Here is a 24,785-nt window from a genome sequence, read left to right on the forward strand (position 1 = left end):
TCTGGACATGATGCCAGAAAATAAGTAGGACAATCTTCATCTGAAAGACAAAGTCGATCAGGCAAACATCTCCATCTGATCTGATGATATCAGTGGCTTGCTCCTTCGTAAGACCACGGGGATCCGGAGGCGGTTCCTTCAACTAACCTGAATCTGAATATTAGGATAGGAACAGATGTTTCTTCCGAACTGTGTACGCCGGGTAAAGAAAACGTCCTCAACTGATGGTTAGGCATCAGGACTGGGCAAACGAATTTCTTCTTCTGAACGAACTAAATCATCAGGGAGTAGATATTTCCAACTGATCTGAGGTATCAGAGGGCTTGCTCCTTCGTAAGATCTTGGGAGATCCGGAGGCGGTTCCTTCAACTGAGCTGGATATCACGATAGGAACAAATATCTTCCACCGATCTGGGGGCATCGGGAATAGGAATGTCTTTGAACTGATCTGAGCGGTGCCAGAAAATAAGTAGAACAATCCTCTTCTGATTCAAAACATCAGGAATAGCGCCTGTAATGACTAGGCGAGTTGCTCTCTAGGAGGCATTTGTATCTTGATAACTTTCCTGCAGAAAGAAACAAATATGATATGATTTATGCATGATGCATGTATGAATGTGCATGGAATAACGTTTCCGAGAAGGAAGACACTATACGATTTTTGAGAATGCAATGCAAATGATGCATGATTCGAACGTTGCTTAAGGAGGCAACGGATGAGCACTGAATTGCTGAAGAAGTCCTGGAGAGAGAGTACGGAACTCTGCGGGGAGGACAAGATGAGTGACCAGGGATCACAAACTGCGAGCTGGCAAAGATGGACCAGAAATCTGCTGGAGATTATAAAATCTGGATGCGAGCTCTGCTTGGGGAATAAATCTTGCTTGGGGATACCCCGGCAACTTCATTGGAGAAGCAAAATCTCGACATACTGGGGATGTGGAGATAAGGGCAAGTCATGAAGACAACTCTGATGGGGAGTGAACAACTTGCTTGTGTAGGACGCATTCCGCTGGGGATGTCCTAGATGAACATAGATTCTGCTGAGGATGCATGTGAATCTCTGTTGAGGAAAGAAACTCAGTGGGGAAGACGGATACTTCTGCACAGCAATTTGCCAGGGATATGAGAGATCCGCTGGGGATAAGGAACTTAGCATAAGAACCTTTTGTTAAAGCAACTCCACTGGGGGATAAGATGACTCTCCTGGGGAAAACAGGTCAATCTGTTGGGAGAGAAACGCTCTACTGGGGAGAATGAGGAACTCGGTCAAGGAACCTCATTAAGAGCTTGCCAGGGAATCAGATACCATCCAATCAAGACTCGACTGGGGAGAAGACATTCCGCCGGGGGATAAGGCTTCTGGAACATAGAGAATGCATCAAGATGTGCTTTGATAAGGAGATGAGAATCTTGGAACAAAGAAAGTCTCATCCAGATATACTCAGCTGGGAAATGAGAATCTCTCATTTGGATGCACTCGGCTGGGAAGTGAGAATCTCTCATAGCTTTGTCTGTCAATATGCTGATGCGAAGCGCTTGCAAGGACGTACCTGCGAGACAAACAAGTGAAAAAAAGCCCCAGGATATAGCATGACATCTTGGCCTGCCATCCTGGTCACACAAGACTTTGAAGTAATTTTAAAGATTTTATCATTTCTAATCATGTATTGTAAAAGCAATGCAGTTTTCATATGAAAAGTTTAGCACAAACCCAGGACGTTTTATGCAAACAAAACAGTAAAAGAAAACGGTTGTTTAAGATAAAGAGATTTTTATTAATTGCAAACAGAATGCTCGTAAAAGAGCGAACACATTTCAGCAGTAGTTCCTAGTAAGAGGTAACCACACATTTATTGAGTACAAGAGAAATGGCAATGAAACGGATATCCATTGATTTCGATCCCGCTACCACTTTTATAACCTTGACGTTCTCATCTCCTTGCTTTGGAAGACCGTACTCATTAGGATTGATCACTACCCGATCTGATAATGTCACCAAACTTGTGGACCCGACGGGTTTGTGAATGCTTTTAGGGATTTGAGCTGCCAGGTGCAAACTCAAGAACACGGAGTCTTGCTTATCCCTCGGTCGGGAGCCCTAAACAAAGTGATTGGATGTTGTGAATGCTTTAGGGATTTGAGCTGCCAGGTGCAAACTCAAGAACACGGAGTCTTGCTTATCCCTCGGTCGGGAGCCCTAAGCATGTATGAAGAGTGATTGCCAGGGTGGCATGCAAGATGTAGTCATTCGCTTTTGTCCCTTTTTTGCCTAAGTCGCCCTTTCGGGTTTTCAACTTAGCGGGTATATTTGTTTCTTTTTCATTCTTTTGCCTGATTCATTTTCTCTTTTTTTTTTCTTTTTTTTTTCTCTTTTTTTTTTCTCTTTTTTTTTCATCAGGTCTATGCGAAGTATTTTTTGACTACATCCGCGTTCACAGGGTGCGGAAAGTTCTCGCCATCCATCGTTGCAAGCATCATGGCACCGCCAGAGAACACTTTCTGCACAACAAAGGGGCCTTCATACGTTGGAGTCCACTTGCCTCGAGGATCACCTTGAGGAAGAATGATTCTTTTGAGCACCAGATCACCTGGTTCGTAGCTTTGGGGTCGCACCCGCTTGTCAAAAGCTTTTCTCATCTTCTTTTGGTACACCTGACCATGACCAATAGCCGCTAAGCGCTTTTCGTCAATGAGGTTCAACTGATCCATCCGATTCTGTACCCATTCTGACTCGTCAAGCTCGACGTCTTTCATAATCCTCAAGGAAGGGATCTCAACTTCAACAGGTAGCACCACTTCCATACCATAAACCAGTGAGAAAGGAGTTGCCCCAGTCGATGTACGCACAGAGGTACGATAACCATGCAAAGCAAAAGGAAACATCTCGTGCCAATCTCGGTAGGTCACTACCATCTTCTGCACAATCTTCTTAATGTTTTTGTTGGCCGCTTCAACAGCGCCATTCATCTTTGGACGATACGGAGAAGAATTGTGATGCTTGATCTTGAAGGACTCACAAAGCTCCTTCATCAACTTGTTATTGAGATTCGATCCATTATCTGTAATGATCTTCTCAGGAATCCCATAACGACAGATTAGGTTGTGCTTGATAAAGCGAGTAATCACTTGTTTGGTAACATTCGCATAAGATGCGGCTTCAACCCACTTGGTGAAGTAATCGATGGCAACCAAAATGAAGCGATGTCCATTAGAAGCAGTAGGCTTAATCTCTCCAATCATATCAATGCCCCACATTGCAAAAGGCCACGGAGAAGTCAAGATATTCAAAGGCACAGGCGGCACGTGCACTTTATCAGCATAGATGTGACACTTGTGACAAATTCTGACATGGTTATGACAATCAGTTTCCATAGTGGACCAATAGTAACCAGCCCTCAAGATCTTCTTAGCCATTGTATGCCCACTAGAATGGGTACCAAACTCACCTTCGTGCATTTCCTCTATGATTTTCGAAGCTTCTTCCTTTACAACACATCGGAGTAACACACCGTCATGATGTCTCTTATACAATACACCACCGTTAAGGTAAAACTTAGCTGCAAACCTTCTCAGAAACTTCTTATCAGTCACCGACGCTTCGGGAGGATACTCTTGAGTTTCGAGGAACTTTTTGATATCATGATACCAGGGATTACCATCTAATTCAACATCAGCTTCGAAGCAAAATGCTGGCTTATCCAACCTGTTAATGGTGATATTAGGCGCTTCATTGGCCCATTTCACTTTGAACATAGAAGCCAACGTAGCGAGAGCATCAGCAAGATTGTTCTCTTCTCTAGAAATATGCTCGAATGTGATCTCATCAAAGTACGGAATGAGTCTCATCACATGCTCCCTGTATGGAATCAGATTCTGATGGCGAGTTTCCCAATCTCCATTGATCTGGCTAATGATAAGATTGGAATCCCCATAAACTTTCAAGTACTTGATTCGCAAATCGATCGCAGCTTCGATACCATAGATGCAAGCTTCATACTCAGCCATATTATTAGTGCAATCAAAACAGATTCTGGCTGTAAACGGAATATGAAAACCTGATGGAGAAGTAATTACAGCTCCAACACCATTCCCGAGTGCATTAGAGGCACCATCGAACACGAGCGTCCATCGCGATCCTGGTTCGGGTCCTTCCTATGGTCCAGGAATGTTACAATCTCTGATATACAGGACATCCTCATCGGGAAATTCAAACTTCATCGGTTCATAATCTTCAACAGGTTGATGCGCGAGATAATCCGCCAACACACTACCTTTGATGGCTTTCTGAGTAGTATATTGGATATCATATTCAGTCAGAATCATCTGCCACCTGGCTACTCTTCCAGAAAGAGCGGGCTTCTCAAAGACATACTTGATAGGATCCATCTTGGAAATCAATATGGTGGTGTGAACCAACATATACTGCCTCAGCCGGCGAGCAGCCCACACCAAAGCACAGCAAGTTTTCTCGAGCAGTGAGTATCGGGATTCACAGTCGGTAAACTTTTTGCTAAGGTAGTATATTGCATGCTCTTTTCGGCCAGACTCGTCATGTTGACCCAGCACACATCCCATTGAATTTTCAAGAACTGTGAGGTACATAATCAAAGGCCTTCCTGGAACTGGAGGCATTAGTATCGGAGGTTCCTGCAGATACTCTTTCACTTTTTCAAATGCTTTTTGACAATCATTATTCCACCTGGCCGTCTGATCTTTTCTTAGTAATTTGAATATTGGTTCACAAGTGGCCGTAAGATGAGAGATGAATCTAACAATGTAGTTCAATCTCCCTAAGAAACCACAAATCTCTTTTTCTGTTCTCGGCTCAGGCATCTCTTGTATAGCTTTTATTTTTGCAGGATCGACCTCAATACCTTTCCCACTAACAACAAAGCCCAACAACTTTCCGGATCGCACTCCGAAAGTGCATTTGTTTGGATTCAACCTCAGTCTGAATTCCCGAAGCCTTTCAAACAATTTCTGCAAGTGAACCAAGTGCTCTTCTTCAGTGTGAGACTTTGCAATCATGTCGTCAACATACACTTCAATCTCTTTGTGAATCATGTCGTGAAAAAGAGTCACCATAGCACGCTGATACGTTGCCCCTGCGTTTTTCAACCCAAAAGGCATGACTTTGTAGCAGAAAGTTCCCCATGGTGTTATAAACGTTGTTTTCTCCATGTCCTCTGGTGCCATCTTGATCTGATTGTACCCAGAGAAGCCATCCATGAAGGAAAACACTTTGAAAGGAGCAGTATTATCCACCAACACATCAATATGGGGAAGAGGGAAATCATCTTTCGGACTCGCCCTATTCAGATCTCTGTAGTCAACACACATCCTGACCTTTCCGTCCTTCTTAGGTACAGGAACAATATTAGCAACCCACGGAGGGTAATTCACAACTTGTAGAAAGCCAGCATCAAATTGTTTCTCAACCTCTTTCTTAATCTTTTCAGACATATCTGGGCGAGTCCTTCGAAGCTTCTGCTTGACAGGAGGACTATCTTCCTTGAGAGATAGACGGTGTACCACAATATCTGTATCGAGACCTGGCATATCCTCATAGGACCAAGCAAAGATATCCGCATACTCTTTCAACATAGCAATAAGTCTCTGCTTCACACTGTTCTCAAGCGCAGCCCCTATCTTGACTTCTCGGACCTGCTCTTTAGTACCAACATTTATCATCTCGATTACCTCTTGATGCGGCTGAATCGCTTTCTTTTCCTGTTTCAACAATCTGGCCAACTCATCGGAGAGATCACAATCTTCATAAGCTTCCTCCTCGGCTTGGTAGATCGGATTGTCAAAATCATAATGAGCAATAGCGGAACTGTTACCAATGGAATCCGTGGTGGTGGAACATCTGCATGATTGATGTTTTTATTTTAGTTTTATTTTTATTAAGCTATGTGCAAGTGTGTGCAAAAAACATTGCCATTTAAAGGAAAAAGTTAAAAAGAAAGACAATGAGCGAAACATTTGAATGCAAAAACGTCCTTTTATTTCATGATTAACTTTGAAAAATGCGAACTGCATGGCCCTACAAATGATTCACTACGCCTTGGGCAGAGCGTAGGAATTATGGCATGATAAGAAAAGTAAAAACAAGGAATTTACTCCTGAGCTTGTGTAACTTGGATGACATCTTCGATTGTCCAGTTGCAAGGCATCTCCCCAGGAATACTTGGACGAATCCAGCTATCAAAGTCACAGTCACTATCCACTTCTTCACCATTGACAATGGCATGAACCTGACCGTCTTGAATGACACCACCACTCACAAACTTGATCGGGCTAAGGATACCAGACTTGGGCGATGCATTCTGCCTTCCAGGATTGAAACCAAGACCATTCTTGTCAAATTTGGGACGCACGTCAATTACTTGCCCCCAGCCTTCCACCTTTCCAGTCTCAACAACAACCCGAGCATCTTTCAAAAAGGACATAACCGTTTCTGGCTTCCTTATCTCATAAGGAGGAATTCTCACAGCGTTCACAGCCTCAAATGCTTGGAACGGAGTCTCATGTATTTCACCTTCGATCTCCACATATCGGAAAGAGGACAAGTGACTCACGATATAATCTTCTTCACCACAAACCGTCACCACTTTACCATCAACCGGATATTTCAACTTCTGATGAAGAGTGGATGTCACAGCGCCAGCCTTGTGAATCCACGGTCGTCCCAACAAACAACAGTAGGCGGGTTGAATATCCATCACATAAAAGGTTGTAGTAAAGATCTGAGGACCCACTTGGATTGGTAGATCTACCTCTCCAAACACATACCTCCTTGAACCGTCAAAGGCGCGCACAACCAATTCACTAGGCCTCAACTCAACACCCGCATAGTCAATTCGCATGAGGGCCGATTTGGGAAGCACGTTCAGGGATGAACCAGTATCGACCAGAACACGGGACAGAGTTGTCCCCTTACACTCAGTCGAAATATGCAAAGCCTTGTTATGGTTTCTCCCTTCCGGAGGAAGATCACGATCCGTAAATCCCAAACCGTTCCCAGCAGAGATATTATTGGCTACCGCCTCTAGCTGATTCACAGATATTTCATGCGGGACGTAAGCGCCATTCAGGATTCTCAAGAGAGCATCCCTATGACCTTCTGAACACATCAGTAGTTGCAAGATGGAAATCTTTGACTGGGTCTGACCCAACTGCTCAACAACCTTGTAATCAGACTTCCTGATGATCCTCAATAATTCCTCCACATCCTTGGAAGACACAGCACTATCAGGTGCCCCACTCTGAATCGGAGAATTCTAGACATCGGTCATTACTTGTTTTCCTTTGGCCTTAGCCAAAGCATCTGCATTGTTTTGAACAAGCTGAGGAGAGAACACCCTACCATTGCGAGTGATCCTACCAGTACCGGTGAAATTATCAGTGTTTGCAACTGAGGCCTCAACAAGCTTCTCTTTAGATGGCTCGCCTTCCTCCTTCGTGCCATAGTAATATACATCTGAACCATAATGCCAAGGGATGTCCTTCTCACTCTCATATGGAATAGGCCCTGGCACAGTAATCATCAATGCCGCTGGTTGTTCCTCATATGGGATACTGACAGGTATCTGAATAGGCACTTGGATACATATTGGAACAACTGGATCATAAGGAATTGAGATCACAGACACTTCACCATCCTTACTCTTCGCACCTCCCAACCTTCGATAGAACTGAAGAGGACCCTCATCAATCAGCTTTTGTACCATACTTTTCAAATCAGCACAACCTTCAGGTTGACTTTTGCAATTCTCACAAACAACTTCACAGCCTGGGAAGATACCGCTATTAATCAGATGTTTCTTCACAGATACCAGAGGAAAAGTCAAACAGCTTACATCAGATACAACATTTATCTCTTCACTCCCAATGGCATTCACACCCAAACCTCCGTGAGCAGGCATCGGATTATTGACAATATTGGGCGTAGGAGTGAATTGAATAATATTTTGATCCAACAAGTCCTGGACTTTGTTCTTCAACGCAATACACCTCTCGGTATCATGCCCAGCGGCACCTGAATGGAAAGCACATCGTGCGTTCGCATTGTAATTCGGAGATTGTGTGTCCGGAGCATTCGGAGCATCTCTTAAAGTAATCTTCTCAATCTTGAGCAAATGTTGCAACACTTGAGCATAAGTCATAGGAATCAGATCAATCTTTCTGTGAGGCCTAGTCCTGGGAGGATAGCGATCATTACTGGAACGTTGTCCCTGCTGTTGTTGTTGTTGTGGTACTGGGATCATGACAGCATTAACCTGTGAATTGCTTCTCCCTGAACCCCTTCTTCCATATATGGCATCCGCATTTCCTTCTTTCCTTCTGGCATAACCCTCAGCTTGTTTCTTACCACCAGCAGAATTAGAAGAAGCTCCCAACTGAATTTTCCCCATCTTTAGACCCATCTCAACTCGTTCGCCATATCTCACCATTTCAGAAAAGTTAGCTGAAGCACTGCAAGCCAAGTAATAGTGTCCAGACAAAGTACTGGTGAACATGTCAATCATCTCACGCTCAGTCATCGATGGCTGAACTCTTGCAGCTAACTCACGCCATTTCTGAGCGTACTCTTTGAAAGATTCTTTAGACCCCTGAACCAAACTCTACAACTGGGTCCTGTTGGGTGCCATATCGACATTGTACTGATAGTGCTTAATGAAAGCCTCCACAAGATCTCTCCAAGAATGGATATGGGTGCGTTCAAGTTGAACATACCACTCCAAGGAAGCTCCAGCCAAGCTATCCTGGAAGAAATGCATTAGAAAACCCTCATCCTCAGAATAAACTGACATCTTGCGATACTATGCTTTGACATGAGTCATGGGACAAGTCGCCCCATTGTATTTGTCAAAAGATGGAACTTTGAATTTCGGTGGAATCCTCACACCAGGAACCAACCCCAAGTCATTGATATCCATGCCTAACACTCCTTTGCCTTCAACAGCTCTGAGACGTTCTTCAATCAGACGATACCTCTCAACTTCATCATGTGCACCCTCAGCACTATGCCTTGATACCTGGTCAAAATTCTCAACATTGAAATCCAAATTACCACGGTTCTGATGATCTCTTCTTCCCAACAGACGAGACGGAGGTGGAGGTGGAAACCCGTGATGCTGGTTGAAAGGATTATAGTGCCCTCCCACGTGATCAAACTCATTCGGATCATGGTGATCGTCAATTCTACCAGACACATCATCAAACAGCCCTGGATGTCCTCCATTCTCAGCCCTTCTGGAGTTCTCGACGAGAACCCGCAAGTCATCCTGCCCCTTGGTCACATTAGTCAATGCTTCCATAAACTGCGCCATCTGCGGATTCATCTGCTCTGTCAGTTGAGCTCTCATCTCTGCCATTTGTTCTTGAATCTGTTCCATCTGCCTTCTCTGATTGCTCCTAGTCGGGTACGAGTGATTAGCTGTCTTAGAACTCCTTCTGATAACAAAACAGCAAGACATAAGATATAAGACCTGCAAAACCTGCAAATACATGACATGTATGATATATGAATGATATGCATGAAATGTTTGTTAATTTTCAGGTATCCAAGAGTTCATCCCACTTTCAGATAGGACATTGAAACCCTGATGCCGAATATATTTGAATAACCATCCGCACACAAGAATAATTCAACAAACTGAGCATACTTCATTCCAACATAACTGAGAATTTGAGTTCTTACAAATAAAACACATAACCGTGTCACAATGTGCTCATAAGGCATACAAAAGAAATCCAGAACATCAAAATGCGACCCCATCCAACAATCCTAGACATGGGCGACAAATATCAAGCATAAACATCAAATCCACCATCATGTATCAAACAAATCCACCTCACAGTGATACTAGGATCGCCTGGCAACAGAATGAGCTCCTCCATCTCCTCTCTGTTGGGCTCGGAGTCTTCCTAGTTCTTCTTCAAGTCGAGCGGTCTTAGCTTTCTCTTCTGCTAGCTGTTTATCTGAATCCCGCTTCTGCCTCTTGAGACTACTCTCTGATCTCTGTAACTGTAGACACTCTTGCTGCTTGTGGTGCAAATCTTCCTCTAGCAACTCATAGGGACGCCTACTAGCTTGACTTGAACTTGCGCCTTCGAATTGCTTGAGCTGGTGCATCAACCTCATCTTTGCATCTCTCTCTTCAAAGAACTTCAAATTGGTCTCTTGCTCTCTTTCATGCAACTTGTAGTTGGTAACCAGAGCATCCTTGTAAAGTTCTGTTGGCACAAATTCAGATAGATTCAAAGGAGGTTGCTTTTGAAGTGGTGCAACTCTATCATATGGCAGCAACAAGTTTCCGACCCGTTTTACAATCCATTCCACATACGGTGTCAAAGCGAGTGATTCCTTCTTCCCTAAATGGGCTCCGTTATGCTTACGGATCTTCTTCCAAGCCACAATTATCCCCTTCAACTTTTCTGGATCTGACCCCTTCTCAAAATAGACTGTCTCCGCTATCAAGTGATCAGCCGGCTTGTCTTTCAACGTATACCCCAACTGACGCAAGGATACCACGGGATTGTAATTGATGCAACCTCTAGTACCAACCAAAGGAACATTATCGAACTTACCGCACCCAACAATCACTTCAGAAACGTTAATTCGATACTTTTGCCACTGAATATCATAAGAAGTAAGTGACATAATCCTGTGTGTCCACTTGAGCGTATCCCTCGTCTTCACAAAAGGTCCTTTGCTGGGCAACAAAGAGAGGAACCAGACGAACAACAACTGAAGGCAACAAGTGATAGCACCACCACGTTTCTCATATCGGGAATGAACGGCATAATAAGTATCGGCCAACAATGTAGGAATAGGATTCTTTCCCATGAAGATGTGTACCGCGGCCGAGTCTACAAAATTGGGAACATTTGGGAACATCACAATCCCGTAGATAGCCACAGCAAGCAATGCATTGTACGCGTTCCAATTCTTTTTCTCAAATTCCTCTTTAGCTTTTCTCACCAAGAACTTCAAAGAGAACCCCGAGACACCTCCATTCGACTTCCAATTATCAGATACTTCTTTTATGCTCAAATAAAGAGCAGCAACGATCAACTTGAAATTCACTTCTTTTGGAACGTCGATGAATGGCACTTCGTCTTTTACCTTGAGATTAAGAATGATAGAGTACTCTTCCAATGTCGGAGCCAATTGGTAATCCTGGAACGTAAAACACCTCATTTCAGAATCATAGAATTGCATCAAGGTTTGTAAAGCAGGACTATCAACCACGGTTTCCAACAAAGTCAAGATATTCCCATAATTATCCGTGAAACTCTTCAGGCAGAAAGCGGTCATTAATGAACTCAAACCCTCTAAGGCGGTCAACGGCTCTCGGAAAAAGCTGTAGGTGTGCGTATGTCTCTTTGCTTCCTTGACAGTATCAATGGGAGTGTCCATCTTCAACTTGAATGAACTCTTGAATGTCCCTGAAAATATGACATGCAAATGTTTGTTATACATATATACTTTTTTTTTTGGAAATAAACATGCTATGATGCAAAATGGTGGGACTTGTTGCCGCCCACCAGGCATTCTGGACTGCCGGTAACACACATAATACAAAGCCAAAGGTTCGGCCCCCAAATGGTATACCACACGGAACATAGAATGTCAATCCATGGAACCAAAGCCCATAGTCAATAACACACTGGAACGGAACACAGATTACCACTCGAACAAGAACCATAGTACCCCACGAACAGGAACCCATAGTACACTCGAACGAGAACAGCGGTGTAGCAACCTGCCCTAAAAATTAAGACTTAGAGTCGCCACCTATTCTGAAGGGTGAATAGGAAACCCTACGCAGTTATGAGATTCAGGGTAAGTTATTATAATCAGGTTGAGGGAAGGTATTAGGCACCCTCAACCCTTTCCTAAGGTTTGTATCTAAAGATGAAGGTTTATGGCTAAAATTGAGGTTTATAGCTAAGGAAGTGAATAGGGGAAAAATTGAGATTTTAGGGTGGGGGACTCGCCTTGGTTATCCAAGTGCCTACGTATCTCCTTAGGGAGAATCAGAGTCAACGTAGTTCGGGCACAGGGTTGTACGCCTTAGAATTGAATTTGATTTGAATGTATTTGAAGTTGTTTTGAAGGCTTCTTGAGTTGCCCATCGTAGTTTTGGATTTGATTTGAAAATCGCAGTTGAATGGATGAAAATCCGTAGTATCGTGGTTTAGTGTATTTTAAATGTTTATTTGGGCGTACAACCCTGATTTGATATGGCACCGTTAGATGCGGTGACCAATGGATTTGGTCAGTATAGCTAACGGATTAAAGGCATTGCTGATTGCTCAGATCGATAGATTGATCATCGCGGGCAGCAAATTGAAGGTGTTTTAATTTGTGTATTTTTATCTCTCGTCTAAAGCGACTGATAGCTTCAATCGGGTCGAGGAGAGAATTAATTTAGAATTATAAAATTAATTAACTTTGATCAAAATTATTTCTCGCCTAATGCGACTAATAGGTTTAGTCGGTTCGGGGAGAAAATTGTATTGAATTATTAAAAACAATAAAACATTAAACAATCATCAACGTTTGTCAGAATAAAAAAGAATTAATTTAGCTTTATGGCGCGGGGGGGTGTATATTGTTAAGTGTTAGTAATTTGGGGTGTGTGGGTATTAATGGGTTTGGCCCATTAACATTAGGGTCCGCTTGGTTCTGTACGCGCATGTGTATGGTCTTATGGTACAACCACAGGGTACTGATCGTTGATAACGATCCAACGGTCTGCATGTCTAGTACTTTGGGGCGCATGCTAAGAGGATGGCATGAGATCATAGTCTCGTCACCAACCAAGTGGCTATCGTGAAGCCACTTGGCGTTAATCCCACGCTGGTGAAGGGTTGAACAAAAAAAAACCCTCACTTGTCTCATTTCTCCGATCTCGCTCTCTCTCCTCTCTTGGATTTTCTCTTCGTTCTCTCCCCTTTCTTTAAACACTTACCCAGAAAGCCCCCCCAAAACAAGAACATCCACCGGAAGCCACCATAAACCGCCCTCAGAACCACCACCAAAACCCAGTTTTCCGATGAAGATCATCATGATCTTCATCGTTTTCAACCCAAAAGCCCAGATCCTCAACCAACCCCATGAACCCTAACCCCCAAATTAGATCCAGATCTCCATAATAAACCCAAATTCAGACAATAAACAAAGATTCAAACCAAACGAATATCACATGAACATGCACGTATCAATCTTAAGCTAAGTCTCGATGGAGGTTACCTTGTAATCTTGATTTTCTGGATCGTGTGAGCTCCGGATCTCCTTCTAATCCCTTTCTCCTTTTGTTTCGCAGGTTGAAGACAAAAGCAAACGGCGGCGCTCTAGGGTTCTTCTTCAGCCAAAAATTTCCCCCTTTCTTCTTCTTTTTCTTTCTGATTTATAGGTTTAGGGTTTAGATCAATTAGGAAAACTTAGATTTAGAAAGATTAGATTGATTTAGGTTTACGTTTTGATTCGATTGTCTTTGTAATTGATGAACAAATTCTGTTTTAATAAAATTTGATTCATTTGTTATTGCGTTTGAAGATTTGATTTTGTTTATGTTAAGATTTTTGATTTAGTGAATATTTGATTGATTGAAGATTGTCTTTGATTCGATTCTGGGCCTGGGCAATTGTTGTTAGATTAGGGTTTGTGAGGTTGGTGGCTGCGGCAGCCGCGGGTTGCATAGAGGAAGATGATGAATAGTGGTCGGGTCGGTTTGACCCGGTCCATTGTCCCTGGTTCACACGCACAAACCTGGCCCATCGACTCTCCTTTTTTTTTGTTAATGCTTTGTGGCCCAATCAAAAACGACAACAATAACAACAAACCAATTAACCTTAACTAGTCTGCTTAAATTAGTTGATTAATTAATCAGTAACAATAAACCTAATTAATTAATAATTAAAATAATGAGAATTAATAAAAACCCTAATGAAAAATGATTAATCTTAATAGTGATATTACTATAATTTATCTCCTATTTATTTAGAAACAAAATTATATAATAATCCTACCAATAATAATCCAATTAGTGGTTAATAATAATAACATTATTTAGTGGAAATGCAAAAATGATAAAGATAGGTAAATGACAAGCAACAAATGGGTCCAAAATGAATTGGACCTTAAATATTTGCCGTTCACACCCATATCTTTTTTTTTAAAACCAATCTATACAGGAATTTTATAGGAGAACGAGTTTGATAATAGATATATCAGACCCTATGGCTCCTAATTTTTAACGCCCTTAATAAACTGACAGATGCAAATTATGTCGGGTAAATTTTGGGGTATGACAAGCGGCCCCTATTTAATTATCTTGGATTGAATGGCGTGAGAATACGCAGGTCTCACGCTTTTCGAATCGAAGAGTTATTAAATAATGGAAGACCCCTAAATCTACCTTGTGCTTGAGCGTGGGAGAAAAGAAATGTCTTGCTAGAGCCTGAGCCTTACATAGCGAGGATTCGTAGTAGAGATCACTTGTTATAGCTCTAACAAGCTTACCTGCACCAATAGGATTATTTTCTACGGTTATAGCAAACTCACCTGCACCATTTGGATTGCTCACCCTAGTTCGGGTAAGTTCACCTGCGTAGAAGTTTATTTTGTATATGCGTATGCATTATGCGTATGCACATGACCCCGTTGTTTGTATAATGTAGATGTATGAATGTTTACACATGTAAACGTTGCGTGTATGCACATGAGTGTGTATGTATGATCACCCATTGAATTTGTTTAACCCCTTTGAGATGTTTGTGAATCCTATTTCGGATTGAATTTGAAGAGAGATGAAGTAATGTCTTACATAAGACTACCTGAAGAGGTTTCCTGAATAGGGCAGGTCATTGGCAGATATGAAGGAGATTAGGCTTTAAACAAAGCTCGGGAAGAACTGTCTTAGAGAAGACTAACTGAGAAACACCTTGAAAGAGCAAGATATATCTTAGAAAAGATTGGATAAATAGTTGCAGAATATTACCTAAAGAAGTTGAGACATGTCTTAAACAAGACTACCTAGAAAGGCTCCTAAAAGATATGAAGTATCTTGAACAAGATTAAAAAGATATGAAACGTCTTAAACAAGATTATCTAGAGAGGTTTCTAAAAAGATATGAGATATCTTAAACAAGATTACCTAGAGAGGATTCTAAAAAGATGTGAAATTTTTTAAACAAGATTACCTAGAGAGGCTTCTAAAAAGATATGAAACGTCTTAAACAAGATTACCTAGAGAGGTTTCTAAAAAGATATGAGATATCTTAAACAAGATTACCTAGAGAGGCTTCTAAAAAGATGTGAGATATCTTAAACAAGATTACCTAGAGAAACTTCTAAAAAGATATGAAATTTTTTAAACAAGATTACCTAGAGAGGTTCCTAGAAAGATATGAGATATTTTAAACAAAATTACAAGGTTAACCTAATTATGTCTTAAACAAGACTGACATAGAAAGACTCCTAGCGATGATAAAAGGTTTTATCGAAGGCTACCTAGAAAGGTTGATAAGCGTCTTGGAGAAGACTACCTTGAAAAGTAAGAAAATCTTTGATTGTTTCTGAATTGCCTTTGAAAAAGGCTCGGAATAAAGCATCGAAATTGTTAAGATTAAATCGTTGAAACGATCATATTTGCACCGTATTTGGATGATGATATCCTTTTGACTCTGGAGTGACCTGAAAAGGCGAATGTTGAATTTATGCAATGTTATGATGCATGTGTCATGTAATGAGATTCTCAAAATAAATGAGAATTATGTATGTACGACGACCCCCACTGTAGGTCGTAAATAATACAGGCGTAAGAAGGCTAATTACGCAGCAATGCTCCCCTGTCATGCCACAAACCTGATATGCACTGCCCCAGTATTTGAATTCCTGAAATATATGCCCCAGTCAATAGGACCCTTAATTGTATGCCCCTATAATCCTCGCTATTTTGCCCCTGTTTAGGAGAACCCCCTAGATGTGGATCACCCGGTTTAGGGATCTTTATTAGCAATGATCGCCTTTGATTAACCCAATCTCCCTGATGCTAGGTATTGATTCGAATGTGAAGCAGATGCTTTTCGGAATTAGTCATGCGTCTTGGTCGTGTCCGATGGACAGAAATTCGCTGAATACTCAGAATGAGATGATGTCTTCTATGAGATTACCTGAAGAGGATCCTGGAAAGGATATGAGATTGTCTTGAACAAAGATTGTGCTTTAAACAAAGCTCGGGGAGGCACGTTGCAAATAGGGTCAAAGAATCCCAGAGAGGATAAAGACTATTTTGAGGAATATGGTGTTTTTAACAAAACTCAGGGAAAGACATTTTGAAAAAGATTACCCTAGAAAGGATAGGAGACCGTCCTAAAGAAGACTGTACCTTAAACAAAGTTTGACACGGTTTATAGGATAAATTTGAACATGTCTGAAAAGATTGACGGGTGTCTTTGAGAAGATTACCTAGAAAGGTTCCTGGAAAGGACAAGGGATTTTTTTTTGGAGAATATTACCTGAACAGGAATATCTTAAAGAAGACTGAAAAAGTTAGGAGACGTCTTACAGAAGACTACCTAGAAAAGGTTTTTAGAAAGGAATATGTCTTAGAGAAGACTATCTGAAAAGATTTCTGAAAAATGACGAGTAAATTAGTTGATTACCTTAACTGAAAAGACTACCTTAACTAATCTGCTTAAATTAGTTGATTAATTAATCAGTAACAATAAACCTAATTAATTAATAATTAAAATAATGAGAATTAATAAAAACCGTAATGAAAAATGATTAATCTTAATAGTGATATTACTACAATTTATCTCCTATTTATTTAGAAACAAAATTATATAATAATCCTACCAATAATAATCCAATTAGTGGTTAATAATAATAACATTATTTAGTGGAAATGCAAAAATGATAAAGATGTGTAAATGACAAGCAACAAATGGGTCCAAAATGAATTGGACCTTAAATATTTGCCGTTCACACCCATATCTTTTTTTTTAAAACCAATCTATACAGGAATTTTATAGGAGAACGAGTTTGATAATAGATATATCAGACCCCATGGCTCCTAATTTTTAACGCCCTTAATAAACTGACAGATGCAAATTATGTCGGGTAAATTTTGGGGTATGACAAGCGGTAACCCACGAACAAGAACAGCGGTAACCCACGAACAAGAACAGCGGTAACCCACAAACGAGAACAGCGGTAACCCACGAACGAGAACAGCGGTCACCAACAATGTACCTGTTAATATGATCATTGATTCCCGCCCCACTCACGGGTAAAATCTAGGCCAAGGTAAGGTCATGAAACGCAGTATACGGTCCGCCCGAAGGTAAGCATCATCACAACGCGTAAGCGGGTGACGATAATACCTCCGTTTGAAACCACTACTCTGCTCATGGTCACATAATCCATCCCGAGACGTACACCTCGAGACAAACCATGCTCCCACTCTATCCTAGGGTTCCTATGGTTCACACATAGCCTGGGTATTGGGCCTTTTACCTCTTGAAACACCCACCCAACAGACAGAGATCCAGACAGTCCAGAATATGATGCAGAAAAGTAAAAGCGCACATAGAATACAATGCAAACAGGCAAATATGCAAAGCAAAAAAACACCCAATGATAAACACACAAGCGCTAGGATCGACTCGCTGAGTTCGGACCAGCAACAGGTCAAGACGTCCCCAGCAGAGTCGCCAGCTGTCGCTACCGCGAAAATTAATAGAGTCGCCACTAACATATTTATCCTAAAAAGGAAGGGAATGCCAGCAAACCACAAAACAAAATAACGGTCTCACGACCAGAGAAAAAGGGTAAGGGAGTCGGTTACGCGAGGGGAAGGTGTTAGCACCCCACGCGCCCATCGTACTCGATGGTATCCACGCTTGTGTCTAAAACTATGGGTGTGTAAGCAAAATGCGCTAATCTGGACTAAAATGAATGCATAATGTAGGGAAAAGAAAGAGTTATACTCGCACGGGCCCTACCCCGCTGCCTACGTATCCGTTTTGCGGAATCAGAGGTACCGTAGCTCGGCTAACTAATTTTGTTTGTTTTGTGTTTTTTAGGTGAACGAGTTACATTCACACTCCGCTGCTCGACCTTTGGAGACTTATGCTTGGGAATGGAGCGGAAATAACAAGTTCTTAAGAAAAGAAAATCAAAGAGTGTGGTTTGTGTTTTAAAAGATGCATGAGGAAAACCTAAGCTAAGGGGGAAAGCTTGCTACCTAATGTTATCATACAAAGGGTACAAGTCTAAGCTAAGCTATCAACCTACGAGGGAAAAGGGAAAGCACACAATAATATCACACAAACGAGCTCCGCTCATAAAGCAAACAAAACCAACGGCACTGACCGAGTGGTAGAAAAGCGGTCCCGCCATAGCCAAGGGGAGCAGCTCAACCCAAGTCAACCAAGTATTAGACCTCGTGAAAATGATCGGGCCATAGACAAGAGGGAGGACCCCTCTCAGCAACCAAGCCGTCACGGATCGTAAAGGAAAACGGTGCGTGCGTACACCGAGCATCAACGTCGAGCGACGCGAGCCATGGGAAAGGCGGGGGTCCGGCTACATGAACCCTTTTCCTGACATACTTGATAACAAGATCTTGTGCAGGTTCAGAAGCAAGCAACGCGTAGCGTGCGCATACTGAACGGACTCGATGAAACTAGGCGTGGGTTGATTACGAACCCTTGACCGCATGCCTTTCTTGAGGACTTAACGGAGTGCCATATAGGACTTATTACACCGTGACTCCCTGCCGCAAAGCACAAATATAAACACACCAACAAAAACAGAGCCTCTTTTGAGGGCTTGGCCAGATGCATGTCTAGGTCCTACTTCTCATGTTAAAGGATGATGCGAGAAAGCGATAAAGTGCGAGAAAAGTAAAATTAAACGAGATCAATACCAAACGGATGATGATCCATAAACTAAAGAGAGGCGAAGCGAAGAAACTAGGGATCCCGCGAGCGAGCTAGCAAAGCAAAAGCAAACAGTCAGCACACCGATTAGCCATAAAGCGCACAAACGTCGACTCACATGTCGAGCATGATCACGATACACCTGCAAGAGGAACAAGCAAACCAAACAAGCAGATATAAAGTAAAAGGATCGTGTCGCCAAGTCGAGAACACGATACAAGTGATATAGAATCGTATCCCGCAAGTGAAGCGGAACACTCGAGTGATAGGCGTCGATCGGTAACCATCCAAAAGCTTTGCATACTAGCACACAAGTTAGAGATAACAAACATCGCAATCGGAATTGCGTTATTGCATTATAAGCTAAAAGAAAATGAACAATTAACGCACACATAAAAAGGACAACAAATGTCAAGAGGTAAACACACATGAATAACCTACAATCAATCAATATCAATCATTTCATGAGATAGTACGTTTCACAAGCTTTCCAACGATATAAAGAACATGCAAATCGGAGTTACGAGTAAAGAGATACGAAAGTTTGAAGTTAGAAAATAAAACACAAAAATAACACACAGGAACCGGTTCCCACCTAGGGACAACCCGGTTCCTGGTACAAAATACCAGAGAGGCAACATTTTGGAAAACTGGGAACCGGTTCCCACCTAGGGACAACCCGGTTCCTGGTACAGAAACACAGAGAATGGCCAAATTAGTACGCTGGGAACCGGTTCCCACCTAGGGACAACCCGGTTCCCCATACAAAAAACCAGAGAGTCAAAAATTCATGAAGCTGGGAACCGGTTCCCACCTAGGGACAACCCGGTTCCTGGTACAAAAACACAGAGAATGGCCATTTTGGATTGAGTGGGAACCGATTCCCGCCTGGGACAACCCGGTTCCTGGCGTATAAAAACAGAATTTTGCACACTTTTGAAACCTTGGAGCCGTTCGCACTCAATCCAAAAACGTACCAATTCGAGATTAACCACAAACAAACATCAAATATCATGGTATACATGTATTCACACATCAAACGATCCACATGTCAACAATAATGCCAAGTGCGACGCGTCAAACAAAGCAAATATCAATCGAGAATATGGCACATGCATTTATACGAACACGTTGAGTACATCGCAAGCAACACAAATTATCAACAACAATTATACACACAAAATCACCAACAAATCACCTATTCAACCACGAGTAACACAATTTATCATCAACGGATATCAATTACGTGCAATGAACATCAATTCTAAACATAATCCACATGAACACGATCAATTCGAGCAAAAAATACGCAAATTCACCGATCAATCATCATCAATCATTCATTAATCAAGAACAAGAGGTAGATCTGGATTTGAATTCACATATAATCAACAATTAAGCACTTAATTCAAGGTTCAAGGCTTACCGGATGAAGATCCAAACCGAAGCACGAACACGAACACGATCACGATACGAACGCGAACACGACACGAACTCGAAAACGAAATCCGGAATGAGGGAGAGAGAGAGAGGCGCGCCACTCTATATGGAGAGAGGAAGAGAAATTCGAACTTTGATCCTTGATTCTTCAATCCATATCCTTGATCTTGATGAAATTTGATGAATATTGATGAAAGTTTTATGTAATTTGTGGTTTTGATCTATGAAAATTGAGAGAGAATTGAGAGAATGTGTTTGTGAAGAATTGGTGAATTGAAATTATGAGAGTTGAAGTTGTGAATTGTGAAGAGAAAATGACTTATATATCGAGGGTAGCAAAATGTCCAAAACGCCCTTAATTCTCTTATTTCAGCTCGTTTCCAAGGAAACTTGGTTCGGCTCTGAATGAATAGAGCAAAAACGTAACCAATATGAATAGAGTCGCCACCAATATATTTATCCCATAAGGGAAAGGAATACCAGGAAACCTAACAAAGGAAGGAACAGGGTCTTGCGACCAGAGAATCTAGGTACGGGTGTCGGTTACGCAAGAGGAAGGTATTAGCAACCCTCGCGCCCATCGTACTCGATGGTATCCACCTATGTTTGTTTCTATCTAAAGGGTGTGTACTATGTCTATATCTAAATGCGAATGAATGCAAAAACTTAGGGAAAATAAAGAATTGTACTCGCACGGGCCCTACCCCGCTGCCTACGTATCCTTTTCAGGAATCAGAGTTATCGTAGCTTGGCTCACGATTTTCTGTTTGTTTTTGTGTTTTTTAGTTGGGCGGAGTTAACGTTCGCGCTCTTGCATAAGGGATCGCCTACGATGCGTTCGAGCGGAAATAACATTGCCCTTAGGTGCCAACGAGGCAAAAGAAAAAGAAATGATTGGTTTGTGTCTTTTAGGGTAGATGAGTGATGAACAGTTCCCAATACCGAGCCACTCACCACTTTATCTACTTTGTTTTAATTTGAACCATTGTTAGGTGTTTTAAGTGTTTTTGGTTGTGTATTTTTTAAGGGAATTTACTTTGCGATTCGAATCACATAAAAATGTATAATGATCGAGAAGCAGATTAGGGAATGAATCCCACTCACTTCCATCCCATTATGTAAATTTCGAGAAACAGATTAGGGAATGAATCCCACTCATTTCTCTCCCATTAAGTAGTGACCGAGAAACAGATTAGGGAATGAATCCCACTCATTTCTCTCTCCATTAAGTAGTGACCGAGAAACAGATTAGGGAATGAATCCCACTCGTTTCTATGCCACTAAGCGATTGAGAAACAGATTAGGGAATGAATCCCACTCATTTCTCTATCACTTTCTTAATGTGATTCGCATCTTCCTTTTATTAAGTCTTTTAAAAGTTGAAAAGAAAAAAGAATGAAAGAAGGGGAACTAATTCTATGTTCTAATCTAAGTTGTTCTAATTCCTATTTATGTACGAAAGGAATCTAAAATGGTACTAACGAAATAGGCCTAAAATAAGGCCAAAAATACAAGCAATAAAATCACACAAGCATCATACAAAAATAACATGGAACTAGCACAAAAACAATTCAAGCATCGATGCAAAATTAAACTAGAAAACTACTATTTTTTTTATGATGACCTTTTTATGAAGGAACTGAAATGTCAAAATTAACCTAAAAAACTACTATTCTTTACGACTTTTTATTATTAAGGAAAATCTAATTCAAGCCTAACCATGTTAAAATCTATTAACCCTAAAACTAACAATTTTATTGGTTTCTATGTCATTTTTACTACCTAAAAATTGAACAAATAATCAATGATTCTAAATGTCATTATTTCCTAAAAATCTAATGAGAAAATTATGATTTTTATTGTTTGATCAAAAAGAGATTTAATAACCAAAAAACTATGTCAATTTCTAAAATCTAATAAGAGAAACATGTGGTCAGGGGGGTGAAAACTGAATTTGCAGTGATGATTAGCAGATGGGCGTAGGGCCCAAACAGGAAGGCCCAAGGGAGTTTTTTGGAGTTCAGCTTGTTGTATGCCAAAAGAGCTATGGGCCAAGTAGGGTGAGAATAGCGATTTGGCCCAAGAGATATCTAAATCTTTGTTTTTTTTTTGTCCAGCCAAAAATGGTGGTGTGTGGGCCTCCAGAGGGTGATGAACAGCGTTTTGGCCCGAGGATATTTTGTCATTTCTATTATCAGAAAATAAAACAAAAATTAAAAAATAAAAAGAAAAGGAGGAAACGGTACGTTTTGATATAGTTAAACCGTGTGACTCCCCACCTCCCTCGATATCAGAAAACTTCCTCCCTCTCTTCTTCCCTATCACATTTCTCTCGCCGGAAATCGCTCCGTCGCGCCAGAGGCGGCGAAGCTCACCCAATCCCCAAAATATATACCTCACCCTATTCGTCTTTCTACTCTCTTTTTATTTCTTAGCTTCATCTTCACAGGTCATTCCTTCAAATCCCTTAATCTAAGCAAATCTAAAACCCTAGCAATTGGAGAAGTGAAATTAAATGAAACTAGCGAAGGATGCAGATGCGAAACCTTGGGGGAAATAATCAGAGAACACAAATCCACACATAGCATCAAGAAAATCGAAGAAGGGTTGAAGAACGCCTTACCTGCCGGAGTAGCTCCGGTAGCCTTTCAACGGCGGCGAAGATAAAAGAAATCCAGAGATGAGATAATAACTAGCTTCCAGGTAATCTTCTCATCTTCTTCCGGTGAATCGCTATTGTATCTTCTTCTACTTCCTTCTTCCGATTCTTGATTTTTGATTTTCTGTTTTGAATTCTCTTCTGTGTTGTGCAAATTGGAGTGCGGAGAGTGTGAGAATTGTTGAAGGTGATGAGATCGGAGTAAGAGGATGGAGGCTGAGCTCAAGCTTAATCGGAGCTCCAATGGTGGAGCTCCAATGGCTTCTGAAAACCGAGCTTATGGTGAGGGAGATTGGAAAGAGAGATTGAAGAGGGAGAGAATTTGCAGAGGGTTGAATGAGAGAGGTAAAGATGTTGAAGCGTGTTAGCGATGAATGGAGAGAGTTCAAAAGCCCTGAAGATTGGAGGGGAGCTGAGTTTATAGGTTGTTGATGATTGGTGAAGTTAGTCATGGTTGGAGGATTGTGAGCTCTAGGATTTGAAAATCGGTTATTGAATGAAGGGCTGAGATTGATTCAGTTATAGACTGTTAAGAGCTAGTTAGGTGATCACTGATTCTGTTACAAGATGGTTAGAAGTTGTTTAAATTCTGTTAGTGTTAGGTTAGATGATAGTTGGGAAATGTGAAGTTGGTTATAGTTAGTTTTTTCTGTTTTAGTTAGTTATAGGACTGTTATATGGTTTCAGAAGCTAGAGGGAGTGAAAAATCATTTGGAAGCTATGTTAATAGTGGTTGTGAATGGCTGTTAATTCAAGTCAAATACTTTCTTTTAATTTTCTGTCTGCAATAGAATTATAGTGATGATGGCCTATTGGTGCTGATGTAGTGTCTTTCTTGCAGTTTAATTTGCGAACACGATTTGTACCAACTTTGTTAATTACCATGCGCCGCTGCACAAAGGTATGTTAAGCATTGCACCCCCATATGTCATGAGCTGGACCTATATGTTGTTTTTGTAATGGATTCTTTCCCTTCTGGCCTGCTTGAACCTGATCTGTAATTAAACTGGAACGTCAATTTTGGGTATATTGGACTGCTTGGATAAAGTTTTGGTTAAGCACAAATCTAGATAGTTGCTGCCGTTATTAACTGTCGGTTTTGTTTGCAGCTGATGATGTGTGTTAATTTGGTTAGGAATGATTCACGAGTTAGTAGCCGTTCTGTTGAAGGTGTCAGCTTTGTTTTTTCTATTGACAGTGCTGTTTGGATCCTCTCATTTTGTGTTGAGGAAATGCTAAGGTAAAAACTGGTTAGTTATGGTAGTATCCTTGCACTGTTTGTTAATTGGTGTGGAAGTGTGGTTTAATTGTTTGATTTTGAATGATTGGCTGTATGTATTGATGCAGGTAGGTTTATGAATTGGACAGGTGAGGTTTGGATGGCTCAAAATGGAAGGATGCGAAGACATAATGCAATGGGGGGAGAGTTTGAAGATGGAATCACAAATGCAAGCATACTATTGGTAATAGCTTAGGATTTGAACCAATAGGCCAAAACAAAATTTTTTGTGTTGTTTTTGTAGTGCTTTTTTGGTTCCTGTGTGGACATTTGGATCTGTAACGGGATTTTTGATTGAAATGTGATGGAGACATTTAGTTTTCCTCTTTTGTAATGGATGTTGGATATTTTTGTAGACTTTTTGTAATGGACTTGGAAGTATAATGGAAAGTATATTTTGTATGGGATTTGAATGTATGTGATGGAGTTGAATCAGGT

General features: G+C 41.2%; 1 protein-coding gene and 1 pseudogene across 1 annotated transcript; both read right to left on the reverse strand.

The window, feature by feature from the left end:
* The window catches only part of LOC131636163 (uncharacterized), a 43,156-nt pseudogene extending 33,773 nt beyond the window's left edge, over positions 1-9,383 (reverse strand).
* Positions 9,384-9,874: 491 nt separating this feature from the next.
* Positions 9,875-11,431, reverse strand: LOC131636164 (uncharacterized). Its single transcript, XM_058906821.1, has one exon. It carries the CDS (start codon positions 11,429-11,431, stop codon positions 9,875-9,877), a length of 1,557 nt encoding a protein of 518 aa, XP_058762804.1.
* Positions 11,432-24,785: the final 13,354 nt, after the last annotated feature.

The sequence above is a fragment of the Vicia villosa genome, unplaced genomic scaffold (genome assembly GCF_029867415.1).
Source record: "Vicia villosa cultivar HV-30 ecotype Madison, WI unplaced genomic scaffold, Vvil1.0 ctg.001653F_1_1, whole genome shotgun sequence".
NCBI lineage: Eukaryota > Viridiplantae > Streptophyta > Magnoliopsida > Fabales > Fabaceae > Vicia > Vicia villosa.

Excerpts from the sequence above, each read along its gene's own strand:
- LOC131636164 (XM_058906821.1), bottom strand. The coding sequence starts at position 11,431 with ATGGACACTCCCATTGATACTGTCAAGGAAGCAAAGAGACATACGCAC.